At 37.2% G+C, this 21,801-nt stretch overlaps 1 protein-coding gene across 1 annotated transcript in view; it reads left to right on the top strand.

Moving 5' to 3' along the window:
* The window catches only part of ADAMTSL1 (ADAMTS like 1), a 454,301-nt gene that overhangs the window by 202,289 nt on the left and 230,211 nt on the right, over positions 1 to 21,801 (top strand). The window contains exons 10-13 of the mRNA XM_032138382.2: positions 8,402 to 8,452; positions 12,850 to 13,054; positions 14,358 to 14,505; positions 17,263 to 17,347. Of these exons, the coding sequence (XP_031994273.1) occupies positions 8,402 to 8,452; positions 12,850 to 13,054; positions 14,358 to 14,505; positions 17,263 to 17,347 (489 nt within the window). The remainder of the gene's footprint in view (positions 1 to 8,401; positions 8,453 to 12,849; positions 13,055 to 14,357; positions 14,506 to 17,262; positions 17,348 to 21,801) is intronic.

Here is a 21,801-nt window from a genome sequence, read left to right as displayed (position 1 = left end):
GCATAAAACGTCCTGGCTTGAGACCCTGGCTCTGCCACTTACTAGTTGAGTAGCCTTTGGCAAATTCCTTATTCCCACTAAGCCTCAGATTTTTCATCCTATGAAGTGAGGATAATAATAATACTTACCTCATAAGGTTGTCATGAGGAATACATGGCATAATACATTTAAAGAGCTTAGCAGAGTGCCTGACTCATGATAACGACTCAATAAATGTTAGCTGCAGCAGCTATATACTGACTAAGATCACGGTTACGATGATGTTGATATTAGCTGAGAGAAACTCTTAAGCTCTCCAGAAATCAGCTTTCTCATCCATGAAAGGAAAAGATGGAATTCTAGAATTCTATATGGGTCTAGAAAGATGGTTCTCTATTTGTGTTTTAACAACAGGACCTGTAAGTCCTAGGAAAATATGATCTTGAGAGTAAATCACATTTATCAGATTTTTTAATCATCACAAGAAATTAAGATAATTGGCAACTCCTGAAGTCTCAGTTCACACATGTCTAATAACCTCTACTTTACCAGCTGTGAGACATTGCCATTTAATTTACATGGGATTTAGGCCAGGTGTCTCCAAAAAAAAAAAACTCAGTGTAAGGACAAGAAATGGTTGACTTATTTAGCAATTACTGTATAATGAAATGTTTTCTTAATTATGGAGGTCTTTAGTTTTACTACAGTAAGTAAATGATTTAGAAAAGTAACAACTTCTTACCTTTTGATCAACCTCATTTAAGTATACTATTTTGTGCAGCTAATAAGTAAACAATAAGAAAAAATACCCATAAAATCTCATTTCCACATTCATGTATTATTCATAATGAGATAAATGGTACAAAGTTAGGGTGCTTCTTAGAATGCATGATCATACCCTTCCCATGCTTATAGATACACCACACATCATCAGACAATCACATAATCAACTATAACTCAATTATCTGGGAAATTCAATTTACTACAAAGCCAGAACATTCCTAATAGTAATATCACTTCTTATAGTACACTTTAAAGTTTTTAAAAGTGTAATTATTTGTGTAATTCTTTTAATTGGCCTGTGAGTTAATAGAGTAGGTATTGTTTCCATCCTTATTTTTAACTTCAGTCCATCAGTTTGTAGCCAAAAGACTTTACTAGCTAGGTAACTTCTTATCTAGGCCTGAGTTTTGCCATCTGTAAAATGAATATAATATTCTTGTCAGAGAGTACCTGTGAGAATTAATAAGATAACATATGTAAAGTCCTTAGTAAGGTGCCAAGCAGTCACCAAACATCAGCTATCATGATTGAATTTAGAAACAGACTGGTAAAACAACTTGCCCAATGTCACTTCTGTTTGAAGTTTATAAGGTGCCTTCACATCCATTATCTTATTTAGTTTTACAATCCCTAGGTTAGTGGGCCAGGGATTGTCACCTATATTTTACAGATGAAAAAACTGAAGCTCAGAGAGGTTAAGTGTTAGGGCCACTTGGCAAAAGCAAATTGGAATGTGGATCTAAGTTCTTCCAGTTCTACAGCATCTCTACATAAAGATAGGCATAAAGGCAGGCAACCTCATGCCTGGTGCAGCCTTCATGCCATCAAATCCCACAGTCATCCTTGTTCTGCATGATGCCTTCAGCAACCTATGAGATCTGGTTCCAACCCAACATAGAACAGCACAGCCAGCACAGAACTACTAACCATACCAATGCCAAGTCTGGGTGTTTGAATTGACCACATACCCAGGTTAGGCAAGCCTCTTTCATGTAAGTGTAAATACTGATGTTTACTCAAATCAAACAATGGCTAAATCACTCAGTACAGAAAGAAGTAAACAAAGACCAAGGAAATATTAGTCCCACTTATTCAAAAGCAGTTCAGAAATTACATTCATTAATACCTAGAATATTTAACCCCAGAAATGTAGATGTGGGGAAGTATTCAATGATTTGACCCAAATTATTAAAACTCTTCAGTATTTAGTTTATTAAAGAAAATGAATTTGTGTCTAAAAAACTTTTCAGATCTGCATAAAGCAGACTCCTTTGGATCTGATTTCAGTGGAAGCCCAGATAAATGAATGTTGCTGCTTAGTTTATGGTTTTTTAAAAATGGGACCTAATTATAGAATATTTCCTGATTTGTGGGATCCCAACTTGCCTCTGTAAATGTTAGGGAAACCCTCTGTGTTTTAAGAAGTCATGAAGTGTTACAGGAGGAGAAATTTTGAGAGAATTATCTTAGTTCAATGGTTTTCAAGCTGTGGCCCAGTAAGCTCTGAGTTCTACTCTCAGCATCCACTAGGAAGGGGCAGGTAAGATAGAGTCCAATAGCATGGGTTTCCAGGCACCTACTCTTACTTCGTCTTAAAACTTCTGATCTCATCCAGTACTTAGTTTTTGCAGATGGCCAAACCTTGATGTAAGGTACTCAAGGTTACATAGAAAGAAAGTAGCAGAGAGGAGTACTGACCTTCCAACTCCCAGCCTCTCAGGTGATCCTTTTCCTCATTATGGCCAGATCCTCTATGCTTTGCTACTCACGAAATAGCAAAGTGCTTGTATGTCTTCCAACTTTTTATTACTTCTCTCCTGCACTCTTCTAAACTGTTGCTTAGAAATAGGCTGGTTTCTATTGCCCTGAGGTTGTCTAGAGAAGATGGAGCACCATTTTCTATACAAGAGACCCTTCTACTACACACAATTTTGTTCATCTTTTAAAATATAGTCACCCATTTTGTGAAAGGTTCTGTGCTTGGTGCCGTGGCAAAGGCAAAAATGAATTAACTAGAGTCTGGGCCCCCACACTATCCAGGGCAGGTCGAGTTGTCCAAAGCAGCATGGTATCTGAAAGACACATGAGAAAGAGAGAAGAGAAGATCTTTTTAAAAGCTTTCAGAGTTATATCTGGGAGATAGCCAATGAAAAGATACAGAGGTAACCTAAGTATCCATAAGCAGGATGGAAGCACAGTCACTAATCTGTCCTTTCTCTGCTCACATCAGCCAATCACCCCTGCTTGCCTGAACAGCCTTCCTAAACTGCCAGACCACTCTCCATATCAGACTGCCCTCTCTCAAAGATGGCAGGGCTAGCAAAAGGCAAGACATGGGACTGAATATGTGCACAACAGTGGCAGTTTGGGAGTTTCTTTCCCTCCTTTCCTAACTAGCTTTTAAAAACTTGTTTTTGCTTTTTTGTTTTAATTTTGGATGGGGTTGCGTTACTTGCCTTTGTATCTGCACACTGATGACGTAAGTTCACTCAATGATTATTTACTAATCACCTGTGTGCAGAACACTGTCCTAAGAGACGCAGTAAAGAACCAATATAGCTTCTGCCTCATGGTGATAAACTAAAGAAAAACTTGTGAAATAGTTAGAAGTTAGTAGAGTTGGCCCTCAGTATCCATGGGGGATTGGTTCCAGGACCCACCCCACCCCCACCTCCACAGATACCAAAAGCCACAGATGCTCAAATGCCTTCCATATATAAAGTGGTGTAGTATTTGAATGTGACCTATATACACCCTCTGTGTGCTTTAAATCATCTCTAGATTATGTATAATACCTTATAAAATGTAAATGCTATGTAAATAATTGTTATACTATAATGTTTAGGGAATAATGATGAGAGAAAACATCTGTACATATTCAGTACAGATGCAACCATCCATTTTTTTTCTTCAAATATTTTCAGGCTATGGTTGAATCCACGGACGCAGGACCCATGGATATAAAGGGTCAACAGTACACAGTTAAAAGTGAGGAGAGGAGTTAGTATTAGGGGTGTTGAGAAGAAGGAGAGCGAATTCCTGGCTAGATGTTAAGAGAGAAAATAGGCAAGAATTTAGGAGAAGGAGCATTTGACTAAAAAATTTCACTGGATGTTATGGAACCACGTGAGTCTTCTAAATGGTGAGGTGAAGTATCAAGTGCTTTGGCAGCAGAGTAGGCTGGATTGATTTGTTAGGAGACTGGTATGAAAGTACCCAAACTTGTGTCAGGATGAGATCTACTTGGCAAACATTGCTGGTGTTGAGATGATGACTGGAAGAACTGAGTGGTGAAGATAGCCCCAGTGTACAGTGGATAGGAGAATGGCCATGACTGAATGGTGGTCGTGATAACAGGAGAAGAAGCAAGGCCAAATAATGGATTGTCTGGGATGCACTGAGCTTGAAAAGCCTAGAGCACATCTAGTTATCAGGAAATCAGAAATGAAGATTTGCAGTTCCAGAGAAGAAGCAAGAAGTCATGAGAGATTCACTGAGAGAAACCCTTGAAACCATAAAAAGATCTCTTTATGGTTCATTTTCATTATAAAAAGAACAGAACCGGCCGGGTGTGGTGGCTCACACCTGTGAGGAGGCCAAGGTGGGCAGATCACGAGGGCAGGAGATCAAGACCATCCTGGCTAACAAGGTGAAACCCCATCTCTACTAAAAATACAAAAAATTAGCTGAGCGTGGTGGCGGGCGCCTGTAGTCCCAGCTACTTGGGAGGCTGAGGCAGCAGAATGGCATGAACCCGGGGGGCGGAGTTTGCAGTGAGCCGAGATGGCGCCACTGCACTCCAGCCTGGGCGACAGAGTGAGACTCCGTCTCAAAAAAATTAAATTTAATTTAAAAAAAGAACGGAACCCCGGTAAATTAGGTGCCCATGGAGTTAACTACTTTAGGATTTTTCTTGTAGAGAGAGATGTATCACAACAGTTATATTCTACAACTGAGCAGTGTGAGCCCAATTTTGGCTTGTTTTTTTTTTTTTAGCATTGGGGATGCTGTTCTAAAGTAGCATCTTAGATCACTTCTGCACAGACTCAATAATCTTGAAGTGACGCATGGAATTTGAGGTGATGGCCTCATTTCATCCACTTCATAGTTCCAAAGTTTCTGTCTTTTTTTCTTAGATTTGAATTTTTTCATACTTGAATATTCTAATTCTTGTAATTTTAAAAGGTAATATATTATAGAAAGCTTAGAAAACAGAAAAACATTTAAAAAGAAAGCAAAAAACACTCATAATCCAAATACCAATAACTAACCACTGTTGAGAGTTTTTTATATATGTGTGTACATATATATGCATGTATACATATGTGTGTATACATGTATCACATGAACACATATATGTTACGAAAATGCATAGATATGTACACCATCTATATATTTTCTCAGTATGATCGATCATATTGTACATTCTATTTCATATTCGGTTATTTTTAGTTGACATTACATTTGAGCCTTTTTCCCTGTCATTAAAAATGATTCAAAAACCAGTATGTCCATGTGCTGCATAATGTTTCATTATATAAACTTGTCATAACACTGAATCATTCTCCTGAATTGTCACTGGACAATTCAGTAAGATGTGTATTTTGAGAGGATGAGGTGGGATGCCTTTTCTACTTATAGCACATCACTCCAGAATGATCACTTGCTCGTGCTCACCTTCTCTTCTTACCACCACAACCCCGATGGTGCGGATATTAGATGGAGTCATGTTACTGCCCAGTGTAAGAGAAACAGTGTAAGCACTGTGTGCGTGGTGGTCAGCATAACGAAGGCAGTGGAGAATGAGTTTTACCCCCAAGCCAACTGTTTCTTCTATCTTTTCCCTTTGTGACCATTTTTAAAAATCATTTTTGCCTCCTTCACCACACCCCGCATATTCAGATGCATGTCTGAATGCATGCATACATGCACACACACCCACATCGAGACCTAAATATGGGGAGAACTTCTTAAAGTCCCGAAATTACATTCTTTTTCATTATTCTTTATGATTCACACTTTGCCTAAGGAAAAAAAAAGTAAGCAATAGGTAAGCAATAGGAAGTTAACTTCAGGCAAGCTTGCTTTCCCCCAATAACAGTGTAGTGAAAGGCTAGGGCCATGCCATGAACCCCAGAGAGAGCTGAGCCTATGCACACGAATATGTATTAGCAGGACTGGACAGAGCACCATTGTTTTGATAGCTTTCTGTTTTCACAGGTGCTATAGAGTCACTTTATGTGTCTTCACCATGACCTATGTCATAGAAGACAAATATAGCTATAGTTTTGCTGAATCCAGGTTTAAAGTTCCTTGTTCAAACAAAAACATACTTTCTAAATCGGTCCAAAGCAAAGTTCAACGTCTTGAATTTTGTACACTCTCCCTTTTATTCTCCTTCACTTCAGCTTGTCTCCTTCAGTGTTACTGTCTCCATTTTAAATATCATCAGCTGATAAATCAATTGACAGAGATCTGCAACAGTTTATTCTAATATTGAAGATGACAAATTACAGCCATAAATTTTTTCAGGAGAGAAGGCAATGGTATGCACTTCTGCATTTAGAAATTGATGTAGCATGAATAAAGATACTAGAGTACTGTAAAATATAATTTCAAAGCCAACTTGATTTATTCCTTAATTGACTACTATTAGATAACGGTGTATGTACAAACTTACTAGAAGGACTCTGGAAGATGATTGGCATTCTTTAAAATACAATCCTTTTAGAAAAAAAAAAATTCCCTTTATTACTAGAGGCAAGAATGATTCCTACTAGATGTTTGTTAGAATGATTCTAACATAAGGAACAATTAAGCTTTCACCTGATTTCTTATCTGTCAGAAGGTAGAAAAAAACAGGATGGTTAACTCAAAAAACAGAAAAGGTTAAATGCTGTTCATTTTATTCTTGTGTGAAGAACTGTGGGATTTTGAGCACGCCCAAAAGGCAGCATCTCATTTCTTATACATTGTTACTGAAGGTTAATACACACACATACATGCACACACACACACACATCATGAAAATTTTCTCACAGCAATGAATATAAAAAACTTATTCACACAAATAAATACAGAAAATTTAGTCATGTAAAATAAATAAGTTAGTACTCCAATGACTTGCCCTCCTGGAAATAGATATCCATCTCAATTGCTTTGTTTCCTATTTTTTAAATAACAAAATTTGACTTCTCTCATGTATCCCCTTACCTTTCAGTAATTTCTTCAGAAACTGTGCAGGCTCCTTTATCCCTCTCTCTCTCCTTCTTACCTCTCATCATCTCCAGCCAGTGCTATTTTTATCTTTGTGATCTACACTCATGGCTCACTGTTTCAACCCAAACACCTGGGTTTGCTGGCCATATTTTAGAAACCTACTCTATCATCTTGTATCAGAGGAATGGGTAAAAATGGAAGTCTTTATTTATTTAAATATAAACATATTTATATTGAATATATCGATATTATATAGATATATAAATATATGCATCCATCTATCCCAGAGGCACAGATAGAATACCTGAGTTCCTTCAATACCCCAAAGAGGGGCTTTCTATCATTTATCAGTTGCAAAATAAGCATCTTCCACTTATGCACTACCATGATCTACATCTGTGCATCTCCATCTCCCACTCTTGATGAAGGCGCTGTTGCACTAGCGGTCTTACCCAAAACCCATGAATCATTAGTCCTCCACAAACCAGAAAACAAGGCCTCTGGCGGGACCCACCAGTCTTACCAATTGGAGACTTTAGTTGAAATCAGTGAAGTAGGTTAGAGTAGTTTATTGGCATCCTAAAGGCCTCCAGGAACCTCCACACAGCCTATGATATGTCTTGTGGATCCTGAGCATTCACTCTGTCTCTAAACCTCACAGGTTTCCCGGGGTCCTAGAGGTACTAACAAGCCATGACAATCACAACCATCACTGCAACAGCAGTTAACACTACAATATTTTATAGACCAAAAAAACCCACTTTTCATAATATCTCATTTTAACTGCCTACCTTTATTTTGGTAGGAAATTTGCCTTTGCTAATAGTTGCCTGCTATGTTCAGTAGTTTCCCCCTCCCCTTATAAAATACCCAAGTGGCTACTTTCCAGGTATTAGTGAAATCCCTAGATCTGCCAAGAGAAGAAACCTAGCTAATGCAGTTACATAGTATTGTCAATTCTGAAGTACATATTCTCCAGCTTGAATAGCTCTCTCTTTCATCAGAAGTGAGACAGTTACTGTAATTGCTTGGCGAGCATCTGGAAGTAACATGGATAATGATGATAATAATAATGACCTCATAGGATGTATAATTTGGGGATTAAAGAATATTTACAACCTTATTGTGTCATAGTTAATGATGAGGTGCCAAGTTTTCTTGCCACCACCCTTTGCAATGGTATTTCCTGCTTGGATCAGAGAACTAATTATAGTAAATGGTGCCCTTTTTCAAAGAACTTGCCCCATCCTAAAGCATATGCTGGCATAAAGATATAAAACTGTTTTAGTGTTGTTTTACAGATACAAATTATTAATGTTATTTTGCATTTGTATTAAAAATTTGTATAATGTAATCATTTAGTGTTTATTTTATTGTGTGTACCTTCTACTCAGAGGGTTGGCATTATTGTTCCTAACAGTGACGGATACAAGCAGATCATGCCTTATGACCTCTACCATCCCCTTCCTCGGTACGTAAATCAATCATCCTGATGTTAGAATTAGCAAATTAGTCCTCTGCTGCTTATCTATATATATAGATATACATATACATAGAGAGAGAGATTATATGTTTTTAAGATGGTAGATGGTATATTTTGCAATCCATTACTGAGTTCTGCTTTTGAATAATACTAGCCTGCTCAGACTATAAGCTTATCATTCAAAAACCACTTTAAGGTAGAATCATGTTACACTGTAGTGAAAACAGTAATTCACTCTGATTAGATACAGTGTATGGGTTTATATTATGTCTTTCTTTCCCTCCCTTTGTTCTTTCCTATTTTTCCTCTCAATAGGACCCTAGTCATTAAAGCACTGTTGCTAACTATTAAACAAACACTGCCTAAAGCATTATTGCACTACCATTAACATGGAATTCCAGATGTGACATTATTCTGCATAGGGGCTTTAAATGTCCACTTTTTATTTCAGATAAATTATAATTAAGAACAAAAAGCAACTTTTTAATATTCTTATTGTTCAAAACATTTTCGGAGACATTTTTTCTGAACAAAATTCAATGTGCTGCATTGCTTTTTTAAAGTACAGTACTTTTAAAAACTAGAAAAAAGGTAATGAAAGTAATTCAGGAACTTTTAAAAGAACTTGTTCCCTTTATAATATATTCATAAGAAAACCGGAGAAGCTGAAAAATACTCTAGCTACTGAGTGTGTTGACTGCGTTGGAAACAGCTGCACAGAGAGCAGAAATTAGAATTGGGAGTGAAGTAGACCTATGCTCTATTTTCTTGGCTTACTTGGTCCTCAGGGAATCAGCTGCTATTTAGAACCAAGGGTTTAAATCAGATCATAAATGGTTGGAGTAATCCACAGCAGCCTGCTCCATCTCAAATTAAACCAAGCCCAGAAAATAATTTTATTTTGAACTGTAAGGGTTTGATGGAAAAATCTCCAAATACCTAATGAATTAGAATCCAAATAGAGGTCCCTTAAGGTCATCTAGTGCAACTCCCCGTTGATGCTTCATTCTCCCATTCCCTCTCCAACAATCACAACCATATACCACAGATATGTTAAATATCTATTTACACAAATATTCATTCATATATTCAATGCGTATGTATTCACACATGTATATACACATCTATCGATGTTTATATAATACATATATACAAGTGAAAGTTGTCATCCAGCATCTACTTAAATACGTCTAGTGACTGGCAGGGAACTCACTTTTCACCTAATGATCACATATAGGAAAGGAATTTGACTTATACTAGATATTCTTCTTGTTTTTCTTGTTATTTTTAATTCTTTCACTACGTGGCTATGTCATTAGTCGGCTCCCTCCTACTTTCCTATGACTATATTGATAAAGACAATAAATAGCTTTAGAATGTTCCTAATGCATCATTTTTCTGGTTTTATCCAGAACTCTTGACCTTGAAAAAATAATGAAATAGCAAAAAATTAATTTTTTGAAGTAATGAAAATAGCAAATTATTAAACTGAACCAAGATTTCATTTGGTTTCAATTTCTGTATCTGTGAAATAAATGTTCATAGGATATATGTATCTGTTTGTATGAAAGCCATACATTTCATTATTTCAAGATAAAGGTAAAGTTGGACATCAGGAGTAAGCAACATCAAGTTTATGTTTTTCCTGTAATGGCAACTCCTAGATTTCTGTTTTATCTGTGATCTCTCTTGTTTATATTTCTCTGGCATAACTAATGCCTATATTAGGTTAAAATTGATTTCTTATGGGTTGGGATTTTTCTTCAAATGCCTAAATCCCAATGGTATATTAAAACGATCCTCCTGGGTGTGTGTTTGTACTATGTCCTTGTATACACTCTTGGCATGTCTATGTATCACAATGGGAAAGAACAATAAATTTTATTTCTTACCCCCTTGTATGTCTGATACTGAACTAGTTATAAAGTCAGATATTCAGCTTTATTGACAAAGTCTTAGGAAATGCAAACTATTTTTACAACTGTGTTTTCATTCGTAAGAAGAATTAAGACTCAAAAATGGTTCTCAAATGGCAGCTACCCACTGACCAAGGCAATTTAAATTATTTAAATGGGGCTAAGAACACAAGTATAGATACAAAACACAATTAACATATATTTACCTTGGTCTTTCCTGCTTTCAGTCTTTGACTGTAACACATATCTGGACATAGTATGAGAATGTAGTCTGAATAATTATCTTGATTCATAATTAATATATGCCACTCTTGTGCATCCTGCTTAATTTGAGAATTTCTTAAACACGCTGTGTGTTTAAAAAAATTAAAAGCCAAAAAAGGTTACATATATGATGTATAAATTCATTCAATGTTCTGCAGGATAAGATTCTTGGATATGTCTTTTTTTTTATTCCAAGCACTTACCTGGTTACCGTCTTCAGATCTCCTGACATGCTCTCTCTCAGCTTTTGTTACGCTTTCTTTAAAGCACACAGACATGTTTTACTTCAAGATTCCACATAACCCTATTATTATACAAGGATTCACATGATAATTTTCTATGCATAGAACTGTAGTTGTATGCTGGGACCATAGTATAAATTTTTGAAATAATATTGCCTCATTTGTCTTTCTATGATCACTGATATTGAAAAAGATACTTACTGCTATTTGTGAAATTGCACTATGGTCAGGTCCAAGTGCTGAGACAGAAATTAATCGCTCTCCCTTTAGTAGGGTCAAGCTTAAGAATTTTAGAGTAGCAATTAGAAAATGTGCTCTTTTATGGCATCTTAATATTCTAAGTGATTAAATGTACATTTAAAAACATATTCCTACTTCACTGCCAGATCAAATCTAATGTGAATACATACTTATGTATTCAACCCAACTTCAATCTGAATCAGGCCTGTTATTCATCTCCAGAAGGAAGCCCTCCAGAGATTTATGTGGAGACAAGGGAGAATTGGTCTTAACCATTGGGAAGAGAAACTCTCTACAGAGCTACTTCATTCTCTTGAAAGAGATCAGAAAGTCTCCCAAGGGCCAGAGGGCCTCAGTTTCCCCACAATGACATTTTCTTATGTGTCTCCTGGGGAAATACACATAGGAAAATATTGTATTTGGCAGCACGTCTTGGCTTTTGGCAGTGCAGATAACAGTTGTTGCCTAAACTTGAGCAGTGCAGAGAAAATGTGAAGGAAAACCCTTTGTAACTAGGAAAAACACATGATTCAGGCTCATGCAGAAGAGAAATCAAACTCACAATGTACACAAAAAACCTGCCTACAGAATAATTAATGTCTCAATGGTGTGCCTGTGCAACATTTTAAAATTTTAACTATTCAAATGGATCAACCCGGTGACATTTTGTTTCTCTCATTAAAATTATATCTCTCATAATTCTAAGAGAAATCTTAAATCTCCTTAGCAATCCTCATCAATAAGCAGAATATATGTGAAAAAGACAAGCTCAACTCAGTCCCAGTGTTTCTGTTTTTAGAAATTCTACATTCTCTAAATCTACAGGAGAAGAGAAGAGAATTTGGCAAAGATATCTCTCTGCATCTGGGACCTGATGCTTCAGAGCTGCGTAAATCTCTGAAAAAAAAAATCAGTGGAAGTCTCTTAAATGTTTTGACAATATTGTTATTTTCTACCTTACTTAACTATATGTCTACTTTCAGATGCCATTAGCCTTCCAACCCAAACCAAACCTCTTCACAGTTCCAAGAGTTACTTACTGGAGGAACTCTACCTACCAGTATCCCTCAACAGTTATGGAATATGTAGATAATATTAACACTTCTGCCCCTGAGCTTAATAATGATAGCACAGTTTGAACATCAGAATTGTGCTGAATCTATGTAGTCCCAAAGCTGATGATTGCAGAAGCAAAGGAGAGAGTCTTTTGTTTACCTTGATCTTATATGAGCTTCTTCTATTAAAAAAAAAATACCTAGAAGTTAAGTAATAAAGTGTTACATTGAAAATAAAAAGTATCTGCAGGTGCAAACCATTAGTGTTAACTGAGTATACCACTTTAGTCTTGAGATGGATACTTAATGGGTTTAACGAAAATAAATTTTATATATACATATCTTGAAACTATGGGAGAAGGATAGAACTACATCCTACCTCTTCTGAGTAGGTTACAGAGAGCACAGATATCCTTGTGGACAGCTCTCAAAACTGTAATGGCTTACATTTGTGTAGAGCTTCACGGTTTGCAGAGCCCTTTTGCCAATGTTGAATCCTTCTCTCTTACTCATCAGGTTTCAGGCAATAGATGGCTTTCGGTTCTCTGGACCTTAGCCTCTCAGAACCTGATTATACCAATAGGCACGGGGAGTGGGTTGGTCGACCGGTCACTGAGGAGGCTTAGCAATGTGCATGTCTGCCCTGATGACTCCCCTTGCTTCTGTAGGTGGGAGGCCACCCCATGGACCGCGTGCTCCTCCTCGTGTGGGGGGGGCATCCAGAGCCGGGCAGTTTCCTGTGTGGAGGAGGACATCCAGGGGCATGTCACTTCAGTGGAAGAGTGGAAATGCATGTACACCCCTAAGATGCCCATCGCGCAGCCCTGCAACATTTTTGACTGCCCTAAATGGCTGGCACAGGAGTGGTCTCCGGTAACTGTGCCTTCTTTCTTTGTTCATTAGGAGAGTAAGTCCACTCTTCCCTCTCATCATCATGGCCCCACCGGGTACCCTGAGCAGCTCCACACTCTTCTTGAGGTGTCTAGAAGCCTACCAGCTTAGCTCCTGGAGTAGGAATGCCCCAAATCCAGCATGACCAAAAGTAAATGATGTTTTTTTAAAATGTCTTTCTTCAAGTTCCTTCAAGAAGCCTCTATTGTTCCCCAGATAATGTTCCCTCAAATGGCACGGGGAAGCAACCGCCTTTCAAGGGTAATTGAGGCCGAATGACTGATCCCGAATCTGTAAAAGCTGTTTTGATGATAGAGCTCAGTAGACCAGAAGTTTGATTTCATTTTGTATGTATTATGCTTTGTATCCAAAAGGGTCTAAGGGGATTAATATTAAAACTATGTATATTAGTCATTGGAGAAGGGGGGAAGAGGAAATGAAAATAGCACAAAAATTAAAATTGGAACGAAGTAAGATAATTAAAAGAAAAAGCTTATAGATGTTAGGAAACCTGCTGTAATTAAACATAAAATGTTAATTCAGTTCAGGGTTTCCTGACTGCTAACGCAGAAAGGAAAATGGTAAAGGAAACAGAAAGATGAAATAAGACATTGTGCCCTCAGCCTCAGAAATGACAAAAGACTCTTCACTGAGCCCTGTGGCTTCATGGCAGCAGATCAGAGCTGTGACATTTTCTACATCTAGACATGCTACCAGACATGGGGAACCATTAGAGGTGCAATCTACATTGGGCATCTGGTCATTCAGTCTGTTCTTTTAAATGTTATTTTTGCCTTTCAGTGTAATCAATTGGATTGACAACGCTGCAATATAATTTAGCTATAATCTTAGTTTAAATTTTTTCATATCCATGTGGGGGTATTTCCCATATTTTTGGAAGTAGCAGTCATTAGCAAAGTAACTAAATAAAATACAGTGCTGGTAATCAAAATTAAGCACACTCTACAGTCTCTTTTCTCCTTTCTTCTTTTTGGTGCTTGATTTGAGACTTTGCACACAGTGGGTACTTAAAGATTGCTAACTGATTAATCCAAAGCTATGGAATTGAAAGTGATTTAATTTTTCAGCGAGCTTCACCTCAAATAGCCAAATAGAACAAAGATCCCTTGACTGGTAAGAAGTGGTATAAACTTACCAGGAGTCCTTGTGTGGGGAAAAAAAAAAAAAAAAAAGAAAACTTAGATTAAAAGCTTTAGATGGGAAGTGAAGAAAAGTAAACAAGGCTTTGCCTACGAGTCTCCTCTCTCTTGCAATCTCTTTCCAGTGCACAGTGACATGTGGCCAGGGCCTCAGATACCGTGTGGTCCTCTGCATCGACCATCGAGGAATGCACACAGGAGGCTGTAGCCCAAAAACAAAGCCCCACATAAAAGAGGAATGCATCGTACCCACTCCCTGCTATAAACCCAAAGGTAACTTGACAGGTGCTCTCTTACCAGCCTGTTAATTGTTGTGTGTAGTCGGGTGTGTTTTAAACTCCTTGGAATATTTTTAAGTATCCCAAGTATTCTTAGTAAGAATTCTTTGTAACTTAAACTCTACTAAAGGAATTTGACTATTTTAAAGAATCTTTCAAATGATTTTGGTTGCAAAATTTCATCAGCCGCTACATGTAGAAATATATTTATATAATTATCTCCCAAGTCATAAAGTTGTTTGAGGACTATTGCTGAAGAATACAGATGTATCTGCTTAAAGGCAGACCAGATATTCTAGAAATATATGTTTGATTTACCATCCACATTTCTTGCCTTTAAAAACAAGGGAGTGAACCCAAGTATGTCTATTTTGTTAAGGCTGAAGTACATTGGGAAGTCTCATATTTCAAACTGATGAAACAGAAAACTGTCGTTTTTTATATTGAAAATTAAAACATTAATATGAGACTGAATTCTAGAACCATAATTTAAAATATATCAGAATTTAATAGATACTGCAATAATTTATAAAAAAGAAATTTTAGGAAAGTGTAGAGCTAAGCTTTTAGTGAGCCAGACTTATAATTACCTTGGATATCTCAGATTAGCAAGAATATGAATTTGATTTCTGTACAAGTATTGTTACTTGTCTGTGTCAGTGGAAAAGAAAAATTCAAAGTCACAAACCATTCAGAAGTAAGGAACTCTTTAAACCCCCTTTAATTTTTAATATTAAATATGGCTCCCGTTTCTTTATTTTTTTAAGCCATTAAATTTCTCTGAAAAATCAGTCACAATGTAGCTCTTTATTATACTATAGGTGGCCCTAATTGCAACTGAATGGCATCGTAAAATCTAAATTAACGATATAAAAGGAAACCAAAAAACAAAACAGAAATCCTGATTAATTTTAATAAATGAACCTCTCTCGAAGCCTTGGTTGCCTCCTCTGTAAAATGGGTGTAATAATAGTATCTAAATCAGAGATCATGTGTAGGTTAAATGAGATATAACATAAACAGGGTGGTTAACCTAATGCCTGCAATATAGTAACTTCCACAAGCAGTAAGTTACTTTTAACTCCCGACTATCATCAGCGCCCTCAACTATGAGAGGAGGTTGCCACAGGTGTGTCTGACAGGATTTAGTTCAAAACAACAATAAAGTCTTACAAGCTTACTATTAGTGCCAAACTGAATGCTTCCTTATTGAAAGACAGAGAGCTAACTACGCCACCAGAGACAGCTTCATTTACTGAGTCTTTTTTTTTTTTTTTTTTTTTTTGAGACAGATTCTCGCTCTGTTGCCCAGGCTGGAGTTCAGTGGCGTGATTTCAGCTCGCTGCAACCTCTGCCTCCCAGGCTGAGGCGATTCTCCTACCTCAGCCTCCAGAGTAACTGGGATTTCAGGCGCATGCTGCCGTGCCCAGCTAATTTTTTGTGTTATTTTTGGTAGAGACGGGGTTTCACCGTGTTGCCCAGGCTGGTCTTGAACTCCTGAGCTCAGGTAATCCACCTGCCTCGGCCTCCCAAAGTGCTAGGATTACAGGCATGAGCCTCCACGTCCAGCCAACTGAGTCATTTACTGGGATGGTTGTAGTTGTAAAATGATGTATGTATAGGTACAGTGTTGCTGTGTTTAAAACGTTAGCAAATCCTTTTGGCTTTGGCAGTTTCACATTTCTCACTTGCTTTGTTTTTTGACTATAAATAATTGCTGTGCATAGAGAACAAGAAGTGATGCCCCTAACTTAAAATAGTCAATTGTTTATTAGCTTTATCTTTACCAAGCCACTTCAGAGAAAGAAAAGCAGTTTGCAGTTAACTATCAAGAATCAAATCTGGATTTTCACAACTAAAGAGTGAGCCTGGCTCTCTAAACATCATTAAAATACCATATAATTCTATGGTGCATATATGTATAGACATATTTCTTTCATCTTTGCAATTATATGTTATAAAATGGTGATAGAGCGTCATTGGCTCATACTATAAAGGCAAATATCCCCATAAATGACCCTAATAAATATGCTAGAATGGGAATCTTGGCAGTCATTTCTGTAAGAGCAGTTATAACCTCCCTCTTCATTTTTCTCCTCCACAATTTTTTTCCCAGGAAGTAACGAGGAAGCTTGTTTTGAATTGTTTGGCCAAAGCTAGATAAATAGGTGAAATAAGTCAAATTATGTGTTATGAACCCTCATTTGCACATATTCCAGTTGTCAGTGAGCCTTGGGGTAGTACTGAATGAGTCGGATATCTAAATCAATGTTTTGTGGATTTCGGAGTGAAAGAGTTTGTTTTTGGCAATGTGACATAGATCACACTTAGCTAAAAGGCAAAAAAAAGAGTTAGAATTTATGAAAATATCACAATATAATTGATTATACTTTGTTTTCCAAGGTAAATACTGCTCTATCTTTTCAAGAGGAAATGGTAAAAAGATACTTCAATGATTCTTTATATGCATATTGAGCTAGTGCTCCTACACTTACAACTTTCATAATAAAAGGACTTTGCTATTCATCATAATAAAGAGGAAGCTTGTACACAAACTCATATTATTAAACATTTTAAAATTCGATTTTATTTTTCTAGATATAACCATCATCAGAGGCAGCAATTTACCCAAAAACTTATTATTCGTGTTTGTCAATATAGTAACTTCTTGGTGAGGAGAATAAGGAATTTTCCTAAAATCCCAGGTTGGTTCTAACCTCTTCTTTTGTATGTGCACGCACTGATTTCTCAGAGAAACTTCCAGTCGAGGCCAAGTTGCCATGGTTCAAACAAGCTCAAGAACTAGAAGAAGGAGCTGCTGTGTCAGAGGAGCCCTCGTAAGTTGTAAAAGCACAAACTTCTACATTTGAAACTGATTTGTTTAAAGAAAGCAGTGTCTCACTGGTTGTAGCTTTCATGGGTTCTGAACTAAGTGTAATCATCTCACCAAAGCCTTTTGGCTCTCAAATTAAAGATTGATTAGTTTCAAAAAGTGTTTGTCAAAACTAATGATTGCATTGTGAATACTTCTGTTTTGCCTAAAGTAAGAAAATGAAGGTGTAGTGCTTACCCTCTTCTCCAAAATCTTACCTCCTCTCTTCTCTTGGCAAGGGACCAAAGGTGAGAAGGCCCAGGCTGCAGCTGATGATATAACATAGATTTGATGGGAAAGTCTGAGCTGCTTTTCACGCTCTCCCAGTTTTGCAATACAGTCACTCACAAAAATTAAAGAGCAAATAAAGTATACCTGAGGGCAAAGGAAGTTCATTAACTTTTCTTTTCCCTTTCTTCCTGGGATTGGTATTAGGGGTGGACCTACTTATTTGCCCCACTTGATTATGTCCCATGTGTGCTCAATTTTATCAAGGCCATGGAATCTGTAAAACCGTGAGGCCCAGATTTGCCAGATGCTTCAGAAGAGGAAACAAAAAGGAGAGACAAAAGTAGATTAAGTGGATGATTGATTGACTGATAAGTTTATGTATTGATTTCATTAGAAAACTCTGATAGGCATAGCTGCTACATCACTTTTACAAACGAGGGGATATAATTGATTGAAAAATTTCATCTATGACCCAAGAAATTTCTCAGGTTGAAAAATTTTCTGAACTAATTCATTTAATGTAAGTTCTAAGCTCTGTGCTATTCACTGGCACTTAAGATATGTCATCCACCCTCCAAGAGTTAATAGCAGAGCATGTAGGATATAAAATGATTTCCAAATTTTACTGGAGATATAAATTAACGTTGCAACCCATTTAAATGCAATTTAGAATTTTCTCAGATTCGTTCTGTTTGAATCTAAATCTGATGTGGTTTGCCAGAACACAACTGTGTTGCTAAGTGCACAAGAAATCCAAAATATAGATTTGTACAGTAACCAAAGGTCATTTGTAAAGAAATTATATTCTGTCCTTTGATTTCACATACACCAAAAGGATGCACACTTTAGAAAACACTTTTTTTCCCTATTTTTTTTTTTTTTTTTTTGAGATAGGGTCTCCCTCTGTCACCCGGGCATGGGTGCAGTGGCACAATCCTAACTCACTGCAGCTTCCAGCTGCCAGGCTCAATGAATTCTCCCACCTCAGCCTACGGAGTAGCTGGGACTACAGGTGCAGGCCACCACACCAGGCTATGTTTTTAATTTTTTTGTAGAGACTGGGCTTCTCCATGTTTCCCACACTGGTCTCAAACTCCTGACCTCAAGCAATCCACCTGCCTCATCCTCCCAAAGTACTGGGATTGCAGGCGTGAGCCACCACGCCTGGCCCAGGAAACACATATTTTTACTTAGAAGGATAATTAAGCAAACAAATTATTTCTGTACTGTAAAGTTACTACAGCAAACTTTTTGACTTCTTTGAGAAAAAGCAACTAACCATTGCAGAACTTTGGAGGAAAGGGAGTGATTAAAGATCACAGCGTAACCTTGGAATGAATGTATAAAGGCTTACAATTTTTTGCTTCTCCTCCACCAGTACCTGATTTGACAGGCCTTTTTGTTGCTGAGGAGTAAATAAGCAGTTCTTTTTAGGGGGGCATTAATAACTTCTTAATCCAGTAAGGTCCTATTTAAGACACAGAAAGATGCTATGTAATTAGAGCTGGTGACTCCTTTTATATCCTACTGGGTTAAATCTATTTGAAACCAGTTATGTTTTATTTTACCTAAATAAACTCTTCTCCCTTTGTACACTGTATTTTGTCACTTGAACTAGAGCGTAATCCTATGTATAATCTTGCGTTCTGGCTGGTGGTAAATAATAATACAAAATTGAAAATAAATGGAAACATCTTACATCGATAAGCATCTTCCCATTATTAGATGCCTTTCAGATGAAAGCTGTCAGTGGAGTTTAATGCATCCACAGAAGCATTACGTAAACCATCATCAACCATATTTTGTAATGAATGTTTTCTACTAAAGATCCGATTAAGATGCATTATGTTTAACGTTAATCTTAATAAAATCTCTAAAGTAGTTAAACATAGTTTTAGCCATTGAAAGTATAGCCATATATTAAACTATTAAAATTTACTCTTAGTGTAATGAAATTGCCATCTTGGCATGGTTAATCTGAATTGGAGTAGATTGTAATTGGAGTGCTAGTGCAGGGTAAAGGAAATGTATACTATTGTGCTCAGAATAATAATTACTTTTATACCAAAATAAAATAAATGACAGCTGTAGAATAATGTAATGAAAGGTATATGGTTTCTACATTTTAATACACTTTACGTGTTTAGTGCACTGCACCCTAAGAAAGGTCCTAAGTGTCACATTTTTTTTTATCTATATTGATTTTGAATTTAAAAAACATAATGTTGCATGGCCTTAATTCCATCTTTTCTTAAACCACGTAGACCGGTTTCTAAATGTATGTGACAACCTATAATTACTCTCTGAAGCATAATGAAAAAATGATCAACTGTCAGCAAGTCATTCCTTCCCCCCACCAAAGAGACTCACACTGCTTAAATTAAATGGTAATGTTTAGAAGCTGTGGCTGTCACTTCTGAACTGCTACAGCGAGGCAAGAACAGTGGCTCACAACTATTATCTCTTGCTTTGGCTCCAGCTAACATCGGAGAGTTCCGTAGTAAAGCAGTAAATATCATTTATTTCCCTATATGGAAAGTGAAAATATTATCACCAGCCTATCTCATTACGTAATACAGAAAAATCACCAGATGAATGTCTTCAGCTTATGAAGATACCCTTGTTCCACGTTAGATACTTTTAGTTAGCCCAAAATGTAAGGAAAAGATTGGTTAGCACTCAGGCCAAACATATGTTGGGAAGTAACTGCTTTAAGATGCTTAGAAGAAAACAATGATAAAAGACTAAAAACTGAATTGTCAAGAAATAACTAACACATTATAGACCAGAAGAATGTACCAACAACCAACACTGTGGTTGCACTAAACACCATGCCCAAGATACAAATCCAGATATCAGTTTCATAGAACCACTGAAATAAATATGGAGATTGGCTCACATGGTGGTAATCTATAGATAGATTTCATCATATAAAGCTGAATCGTCAACTCAAAAATACTTCTACATGTTGATTTTCTTTCCCTCAACAACAGATTGGTTTGTTATGACACATCTGATTCATGTGGTAGAAAGGTAGGAATATTGTGATGAATACATATATATATATATTTTTTGAAACGTAGTCTCACTCTTGTCGCCCAGGCTGGAATGCAATGGCGGGATCTCGGCTCACTGCAATCTCCACCTCCTGGGTTCAAGCTATTCTCATGCCTCAGCCTCCCGCATAGCTGGGATTACAGGTGCCCGCCACCATGCCCAGCTAATTTTTGTATTTTTAGTAAATAAGAGACAGGGTTTCACTGTGTTGGCCAGGCTGTTTTGAACTCCTGACCTCAGGTGATCCACCCACCTCAGCCTCCCAAAGTGATGGGATTACAGGCATGAGCCACCGCGCCCAGTCGAATATATTTTCTAGGTATGTACAACATGAGGAATTTAAGACCAGCCTGGGCAACATAGCAAGACCTGGTCTGTACTAAAACTCAAAAAACTTAGCCAGGCATGGTGGTGTGTGCCTATATTCGCAGCTACTCAGGAGTCTGCGGCTGGAGGATTGCTTGAGCCTGGGAAATGGAGGCTGCAGTGAGCTGAGATCACGCCGCCAAACTCCAGCCTGGGTAACAGAGCATCTCAAAAAAAAAAATAAATAAAAAATAAAAAAATTATATATATATATATCTATGACTGTGACTAAGAATGCCTAATCTCCTGGGAATGCAGCCCAGCCGGTCTCAGCCTTAACCCAGTGCCTATTTGAGATGGAGTTGCCCTGGTTCAAATGCCTCTGACTGTTGAGGTAGACTTCTACAATTACTAAGACTCTGGGAGAGCTCCATTTTTCTGAGGGTAATAGCAGTGCCATGCTAGTACTAGAAAAGGGGGGATGGGAAAAATACTGATAAAATTATCTTCTGTTAAGTTTCAAACTATGTCATTTTTTATTTCCCTCCAGCTGTTGAGAGTGTTGTTAGATTTAGGATACACCATTTAAATGCCAGATTGAGCCCATCTGGTTGCTTTCGTGGAAAAATATATAGGAATAGCTTTCTAGGTCTTTTTGGAAACTCTCAAAAGTGTACCTTTATTGGTGGGGAATTGGAACTACAAAGTGGTAGTACAATTATATTTGTTAATCAGGTGGAAGCTAAAAAAATTCCTGACAGGTTTCCCATCTCTTATTTTTATACCGTAGCTTTAGTCTTGACTGAGATGTGTGCATAAACATCA

Source organism: Hylobates moloch, unplaced genomic scaffold (assembly GCF_009828535.3).
Source record: "Hylobates moloch isolate HMO894 unplaced genomic scaffold, HMol_V3 SCAFFOLD_19, whole genome shotgun sequence".
Taxonomy (NCBI): Eukaryota; Metazoa; Chordata; class Mammalia; order Primates; family Hylobatidae; genus Hylobates; species Hylobates moloch.
The sequence above is the reverse complement of the archived record's forward strand: the minus strand, read 5'-3'. Positions and strand labels throughout refer to the sequence as shown.